This window comes from Pseudorca crassidens, chromosome 17, assembly GCF_039906515.1.
Source record: "Pseudorca crassidens isolate mPseCra1 chromosome 17, mPseCra1.hap1, whole genome shotgun sequence".
Taxonomy (NCBI): Eukaryota; Metazoa; Chordata; class Mammalia; order Artiodactyla; family Delphinidae; genus Pseudorca; species Pseudorca crassidens.
This window is the reverse complement of record NC_090312.1, coordinates 2,274,734-2,282,492: the sequence shown is the minus strand read 5'-3', so window position 1 is coordinate 2,282,492 and position 7,759 is coordinate 2,274,734. Positions and strand designations below refer to the sequence as shown.

General features: G+C 62.7%; 1 protein-coding gene across 1 annotated transcript; it reads left to right on the top strand.

Moving 5' to 3' along the window:
• Positions 1 to 3,961: 3,961 nt before the first annotated feature.
• On the top strand, positions 3,962 to 7,759 carry PSCA (prostate stem cell antigen). Its single transcript, XM_067712724.1, has 3 exons — positions 3,962 to 5,566; positions 6,623 to 6,730; positions 6,986 to 7,759. Exons 1-3 carry the CDS (start codon positions 5,515 to 5,517, stop codon positions 7,198 to 7,200), a joined length of 375 nt encoding a protein of 124 aa, XP_067568825.1. The 5' UTR covers positions 3,962 to 5,514; the 3' UTR covers positions 7,201 to 7,759.

Here is a 7,759-nt window from a genome sequence, read left to right as displayed (position 1 = left end):
GCAGAAGGAAAAGAGCCTGCAGAAGGAACCAGCTCTGTGGACACCTTGATTTTTAGCTCCGTAAGGCTCGCGTCAGACTTCTGACCTCCAGAACTGTAAGATGATAAATGTGTGGGGGTTTTGGGGGTTTTTTTGCGATATGGGGGCCTCTCACTGTTGTGGCCTCTCCCGATGCGGAGCACAGGCTCCGGACGCGCAGGCTCAGCGGCCATGGCTCACGCGCCCAGCCGCTCCGCGGCATGTGGGATCTTCCCGGACCGGGGCACGAACCCGTGTCCCCTGCATCGGCAGGCGGACTCTCAACCACTGCGCCACCAGGGAAGCCCTGTGTGTTGTTTTAAGCCCAGTTTATGGTCATGTGTAGCAGCAGCAACAGGGAGCTAGGATAGATTTGAATAGTTCTCTCCCTCTTCGTTCACCTTCTTCCCTTGGCTCCCAGGACGCGACCACCCCTGGCCCTCCTTCCTCACCCTCCCCTGCTGATTCCCAACGGGCCAGCTTCACCCCTCGGCTCTCTCCTCTCTGTCCACGCCCCCTCCTGGGATCTCCTCCAGTCTCCTGCTGTGCCTACCAGCAAAGGCAGGCAGCTCCCAAATTTATGCCTCCTGCCGGGACCCCTCCCGCAAACTCTAGCCGCCTGTGCCCTACCCAGCGTCCCGACGTACGTAGCCTTCTAACCCTCGAGCCGGCATTTCTACACCTGCGCTCGCACCCCTCCCCTGGCCGGGCTCCAGCTTCACACCACCCACCGCGGTGAGTGGCAGCTCCACGTCTCCATCGCTCCGGCCAAAAACGCGGAGTCGTCCCTGACTCTCTGTCCCCCCACCCCCACGCTCTGCCCTCCACATGCAGGCAGCGTCTGGCCTCTGCTCGCTCCCCCCAGGCCGCCCTGAACCCGCTGTTGCCTCCCCTGGCCCTGGCTTCTGCCCTTGCCCCCGGCGGACTGGAGGGCCCTTAGCCAGCGGGGTCTCCGGGGATGGTGAGGTTGACCCCAGGAAGGCCGGCTTCATCCCCGCATGGCACTCTGCTGCCACCTTGTGGGAACCGGATCTCTTGCTCCCGTCAGAACCTGCTGGGGCCGATGCTCCCACGATCACACTGGGAGCCTCGGGCCTCGTCTCCAGGACTGAGTCCACTCAGGCAGAGAGGAAGGGGTCGGGAAGAGACAAGGAGAAGGAAGACCATCCCCTGGTGTCACATGAAGCCTGGCATGGAGGGCCCCCTCCCCCAAGTATCTCCCCAATGCACAGGGTCAGGCCCCCCACCAAGCCAGACTGTCCACAGCCCAAAGGCCTTGGAGAGGGTCTGGCTGGGCAGACGCCCCCTCACCGCCCCCTCCAGTGGCATCCCACGTGCCCCAGAAAGGTCCTCCTGGGCCACCAGGCCTGGCGAGGTCCTGCTCTCACTGTCTTCCAAGCCCACGGGGCTCCTGAGTGCTGCGGCCCCTCTGCCCATGGCCCTTGGCCTGCGCCATGCTGGGCACCCAGCCCAGGTTCCAGACCCTCGGGTGGAGAGATGTCCGGTCCCCCCAGAGCCAGGGCGAGGGTTTCTCACAGCAGAGGGGACTTTACTTGGGGGCTGGGGGTGTGGCCGGAGCTCCTGGCTCCCCGACTTCACTCGGGGAGGTAGGAGTGGACAGGAGAAGGGGGGCCGGCTAGGGGCTCAGTCCTGAGAGGCACCGAGGCCCTGAGGACTCGGGAACACACGGGAGGGGCACCTCTGCGACCAGGGCTCTCTGGGGACAGAGACCCCTGAGCCCAGGACAGAGGGTGTGGGGCTGGCGCACCGATCAGGTGGACGGGGTCTCAGTGCCCTGCACGCACGCTCAGCTGTGGGACGCGCACTTACACACGCCCTCCGCGTGCACTGCTCACCCAGGAACACACCCTCATGCATGCATCCCACACGGTCGCTCCTACATGCACTTTTCACACACAGACACCCTCACGGAGTCGGAGCTTGTGGCACACGGCTTTAATTTTGAGGACCTATAACGGGGAGCCCGGCACTGCGGACGCTCTCCCCAATCCGCCAGGGATCTGGCAGTGCACCAGTTACCCTCCTGGTGATACATGCATTTTTCTAAAGGAAAATGTCTACAAATGTGGAAGAGAATTCAGTTGCAGTTTTGCAGTATACCCCATCTTTATTTTTTTTATAAATTCTGCATAAAATAATGAATTCATCCAAAACTGATGTCCATGAAAGTGTGGAACCACGTGGCAGCCCCAGGAGGTGGCAGCAGCCCGTTGGTAAGGAACCCCTGTGAGGTGGGCCTAACCTACACAGCCTGCCTCCCCGCAGTGCCCAGCCCCACCAGTCCTAGCAGCCCCAGCTTCACACTGACAAGATCAGGGAAATCTCTGAGCTATGTGAACAGGCAGGGTTTCCAGGGAACCCAACCGGTTTGGGCGGGCAGGTGGAGGGCCACGAGAGAACAGGAAAATCTGGAGTCCTAGGAGGTGGCCGCAGAGCAGAGGAAAGGAAGGGGGCTAAGGGGAAGTCACATCGAAGCCACACCTCGACCCCATTCCTGTGTGGAGGGACCGCAGGCAGTCACGCCCCCACAGGCCTTCCCGGAAAGCTGGATCCCACCGAAGGATCCAGGCTCCACTGAGGCTCACTGCACGCCCAGTGCATGAGTGACGGGATGGCGCTCAGCATTGGCCCAGGGTCGGCGCTCAGACTTTGACCCCAGTGAGAGCTCAGTTTGGGGCCCAGGTCAGAGCTCAAACTGTTATTAGGAGTGGAGTTTAATAACTGTCCACAGGGCATCACAGCCGTGGTCTTCTATATTTGAGTCATGTCCATTAGGTCATCTATCTCGGTCAGCTTGGGCTGCCATAACAAAATACCAGTCTGGGTGACATAAACAAGAGAATTTTTTCTCTTCCAGTTCTGGAGCGCAGCAGTCTGAGATCAGCGTTCCTGGGCGGGCAGGTTCTGGTGGGGACTCTATTCCTGGTTTGCAGGTGGTTCCCTCGTACTGTATCCTCGCGTGGTAGAGAGAGCTGGCGCCACATCTTCTCAGGTCACCGAATCCCATCGTGAGGGCCCCAACCTCATGACCTCATCCAACCCTGAGGCCCCCTCTCTGAAAACCATCAGGCTGGGGGTTAGGGCTCTAACATATGAATTAGGGGAGGACACAGTTCAGCCTATAGCACTGCGCCCTTGGCCCTCGAAATTCACGTCCTTCTCACATGCACGGTGCATTCCCGTCATCCCAATAAGCCCAGGAGTCTTAACTCATTACAGGGTCCGCACTAACCCCTAAAGCCCAAAGTCTCCTCCAGACCCTCTCTACATCAGACGTGGCCGAGTCCAGGTGGGATTCATCCTGGCAAATTCCTCTCTGGCTGTGAATCTGTGCAACCAGACAAATTACGTGCCTCCAAAATACAGCGGAGATTCCCACCACAAAGGGAAACATCGTAAGGGAGAGTGGCGGGTCCCAACCCCAGCAAAGCGGCGTCACCGCCGGGGCTCCCGGCGGGTCCTGCCTGTGTCAGCCGAGGACTTTGTCGTGCTGTGCTGCGCACGGCAGGGTGTGGAGAAGCGTTCTCGGCCTGCACCCCTGGACGCCAGGAGCGCCCCCATTCGGGCGACTGAAAATGTCTTCAGGCCCTGCCAAACGTCCCCTGGGCCACGGAAACGCCCCCATCTGAGAACCACTGCCTTACAGCAACCACTTCATATCAAATCACATCAGCGAACACACGGGCAAGTGTCAATATTTGAAGAATGAGTGCTTCAGGCTGGTGCTAGGTGCTGGGTGCCTTGAACACAAAACAGATAAGAAAGGTCCCAGCCCAGGGCACCGCAGCGCCCCGTGAACTGGGGTGGGGGAGGGGCGCAGACGGGCAGCCCCACAAGGGAGCAGTGAAGGCACAAACATTTTACATCCCACGTGGCGCAGCTGAGCTGAGGGGGCGGGGGGCGGGGGGGGCATGTTCGGAGAGAGAGTACCAGGCACGTAGCGGGGGCAAGGAAGGTGCGCCGGCGCAGGGGACACGCTCACCTCCGTGTGACCTTGAGCAAGTTCCTCCCTCTCTGGGCCCCAGGCTCCAAGGGACAGAGCCCGGCCTGGGGGGAGCTGGGGGGCTGGGGTCGGGGTAGACCCCAGGAGTGCTGTGAATCCCGGGAGGGCCGGGTCTCAGGGCACCCCTGGCCCACACTGCCCTGTCACCCTGCTCCCGGGCTGCCCCCCACTGCGAGGCATCCGCTGCCCCTCAGCCTTCCCTGCGGCCCACGGAGCCCCTTCCCCTAAGGATGTTGCGCCTGGCAACATCCTTTCCACCCCTGACGTGCCCTGGGCCCTTTTCTGGGGGGTAAACCAAGGAGGGGAGTGAGATGTGCTCCACGAGGCCATCCACAGGGCCAGGAAGACCTGAGGAAATGAGAGGCCCTCTCCCCCTGTAGGAGGAGCTCGTCGCCCCCAGACACACCCTGGGGCCAGCAGGCAGTGGGTGCAGCCTGTGCCTGCCACCACCTGGTCGACACTCCAAGGGGTCCCAGGGAGACTGGGCACAAAGGGAGGGTCAGGCTGAGAGGGCAGCAGCAGCCAGGAGCCACCGGCCCTCCCTGGTGCAGAGGAATGAGGGGAAGGGCCAGTCCCAGAGGCTGGCTGGAGCTGCTGTGATGGGAGAAGGCTGGTGACATGGATGCAGCTGCCGCCATGGTGGCCCAGGCGTCAGGTGCGGCAGAACAGGTGGCCTGACTGCTGAGCATCTCACCCTCAGGTCTTGGCCAGTGGAAGCCTTTATAGGATCCTTATGGGACCCAGGACACAAACAGGGTGGAGAGGGGGCCTGGGTCTGGATGGAAAATATCTGGCCCAGTGCTGAGCTCTTGTCACCTCCTCGTCCCGCAGAGGCCACTGACGCGGCATTTCCAGGACTCCCTTGCAGCTAAAGTGCCACGGTGTGGTGGGGTTTTGAGTGAGGTCATGAGGGTGAGGCCCGCAGCTCCGGCCCGTATGCTGTGCTCCACACCCGTGCGCCCTGGCAGCCTCCCCAGAAGGTCCCCACCAGGCCCCCTCTCTGCACCCCACATTTCCTTCCTGCTGATTGTGCCGTCTGATCAAGGCCTGTCACCCCAGTGGGACTCAGCCACAGGGGTCAGCATGGCTCCCACACAGAGCACAGTGGGGCCGAGAGAGGGGCCCTCAACCTGGGCTCAAAGACAGGAGTGAGTGAAGCTGGGGAATACGCTCTCCTTTCTCTGGCCTTGCCGCCCCTCTGAGGTGGTGGAGAAGTGGTCTGGGGCCTCGTCCTGGGGCGGCTGAGAAATGGCCCCTGCCCCGGGCAGGCTCTGCCTTCCCGAAGCAGAAAGAAGGCCAAAGGGAGCGGGAGGGTGCAGCCGTTTGGGGGCTGGAGATTGGGACCTGCCCCGCCCTGGGGCCCTGCAGCCAGGAAGCTACTGGTGTTGACTGTGGGCGGCCACCCCCCCACCCCAGCCAGCAGAACAATATAAAGCCGCCCAAGGTCTGCTCCCTGCTGCCCACCCGCCACCATGAAGGCTGTCCTCCTTGCCCTGCTAGCCGCTGTCTTGGCCCTGCAGCCAGGTGAGACCGCAGGGGGCCACAGGGCAGTGTGGGGGGAGCAGGGCCGGGGGGGGGGAAGGGGGGATGATCGAGGAAGGCCAGAGGGGCAGAGAGGAAGGAGGGGGCAGGCTGGGCGGAAGGACACGAGGCAGGGGTGCGGAGAAGGGGCTTTGACCCCACCCAGCTCCCCCTGGGGCAGCTCTTAGTGCAGCGAGGATACCGGGTCATCTCCTAGCTGTCCCCCGAGGCGGGAGCAGGCCGGGCAGCGCGGGGGTCTCTCCTCCAGCGCCGTGGGGCTGGCCTGGCTGCTGGAGGGATGCGCAGAGAGCCTGTCGAGTGGGTGAGGGGCACAGGGGCAAAGGGCCTCAAGTGAAGAAGGGCCACAGAGGGACGGAAGGAAGAGATCCTTCTGCCCAGGCCCAGCCCCGGCTTCTGATGTGGGCAGCAGGGGTAGGCTCTGGGCCTGCACTGCTCCAGTCTGGACTCGGGCCTGGTAGGGACTCTCCCGGCCCAGGGCCCCGGGTGATCAGTAAAGGCCTCAGAGCCTCAGCTCCCTCTTCTGGGAAGCAGGGATCGTGGTGGTGCCCGAGGACACACGGGTCGGCCGGCGTGTGTGGTGCCCGAGCACAGGCTGGCCGCGGGGAACCTGTTGGCACTGGGGTGACGTGGATCCCAGCTTCATCGTTTTACCCAGAGGAGACCTAATCCTCATGACAGCTGGGGCCACTGCCCCCAGGGACAGAGCAGGGCCGGGCCAGGGGCGCACCTACGGGCTCACAGCTCCGGGTCGGGGGGAGGGGGAGGCTGAGAGGGAGTGTGAAGGGTCCTGTCCATCCTGCCCTCACCTGCCTCGTGTGCGTCCCTCTCAGGAGCATGGGCATCATAACAGGGCCTTAGAGGCAAGGGGGTGGGCGTGGCGCCCTCCCTGTGAGGGGCCCCCAGTTTGTGGTGCTTGTGCACCAGACAGTGCTCTCTACTCTGTGTGACCTATGAGAAAAAGAGGTTCCCCCCACACCCCCGCAGCGTGGGAGGGCAGGCGGGGCAGCCTCTGAGCTCCACCCCACCCCCACCTCGCAGGCACCGCCCTGCAGTGTTACTCCTGCCAGGCCGAGGTCAGCAACCAGCACTGCCAGCACGTGCAGAACTGCAGCCACTCTGAGACCCAGTGCCGGACTGAGCGCATCCGTAAGTGGCCCCGCTGTCCCCGCAGGCCTCCCTGGGCCCCTGCCCTGCCCCCTGCACCTTCCCTCCACTGGCAGGGATTCAAAGGGCCTGGGATTAGGTCTCTACACTGGACTGCTCATCCTTCTGCCCACCTGCCCACCTGCCCACTTGTTCTCCTGTCCACACATAAATATAGATGCCCAGCTTCCCGTCTATATTTGGTGGGTGAGTATCCAGGGCCCGGCCCTCGCCCAGTGGTCCCCATGCCTCGCCCAGGTGCTGCTGATCTCCTGACCTTCATCAGCAAGGGCTGCAGCTCGCACTGTGTGGAGGACTCAGAGAACTACTACGTGGGCGAGAAAAACGTCACATGCTGCTCTACTGACCTGTGCAACGCCAGCGGGGCCCACGCCCTGCAGCCGGCCATGGTCACCCTGACGCTGCTCACCGCTCTTGGTGTGCTGCTGTTCTGGGGCCCCGGGCAGCTGTAGGATCCAGGAGGACCCTGTTGTGTCCCATGCTGGGCAGTGGTGCCCGGGGGGCACTCCTCACACACACCCGGTCCAGTCACGGCCCCTTCTGAACCCTAACTCAGGTCGGACGATGCCCCTCTGCCCTTTCCAGCCCTCCCTGGCTCCCTCCAGGACTCCTGCCCAGCTCCCACCGCCCGGCAGGCTGCGCTCTGTGATGTGGAACAGCGTGCAGATGGCCCATCAGACCCCCTCCCAATATTCCGACCCACCCCTTAACCTTCACTCAGGCACCTCTTCCTCCAGGAAGCCTTCCCTGCTTGCCCCCTCCACGAGCTGAGCCAGGTCCTGTCCGTGGTGTCCCCCGCACCCAGCATGAAGCAGGCTCTCAGGAGGGCCCCAAAAAGGCTGAGAGGAAATGTTCCGAGTAGAATTAGGGTCAGAGGTGTGAGGTCCTGGGAGCCCCAAGAGATGAAGCTTGGAGGGGGGAACAGCTCCCCATGTTCATAGGGGTCCTGGGGCAGCAACCCCAACACACAGTAGGCCCTTAATAAAGGCCCATGGGCTTGGTTGCAGAGAA

Excerpts from the sequence above, each read along its gene's own strand:
- PSCA (XM_067712724.1), top strand. The coding sequence starts at position 5,515 with ATGAAGGCTGTCCTCCTTGCCCTGCTAGCCGCTGTCTTGGCCCTGCAG. Across the intron at positions 5,567-6,622 it reads TGTCTTGGCCCTGCAGCCAG|GCACCGCCCTGCAGTGTTAC; the intron begins GTGAGACCGCAG and ends CCCACCTCGCAG. Across the intron at positions 6,731-6,985 it reads GTGCCGGACTGAGCGCATCC|GTGCTGCTGATCTCCTGACC; the intron begins GTAAGTGGCCCC and ends TGCCTCGCCCAG.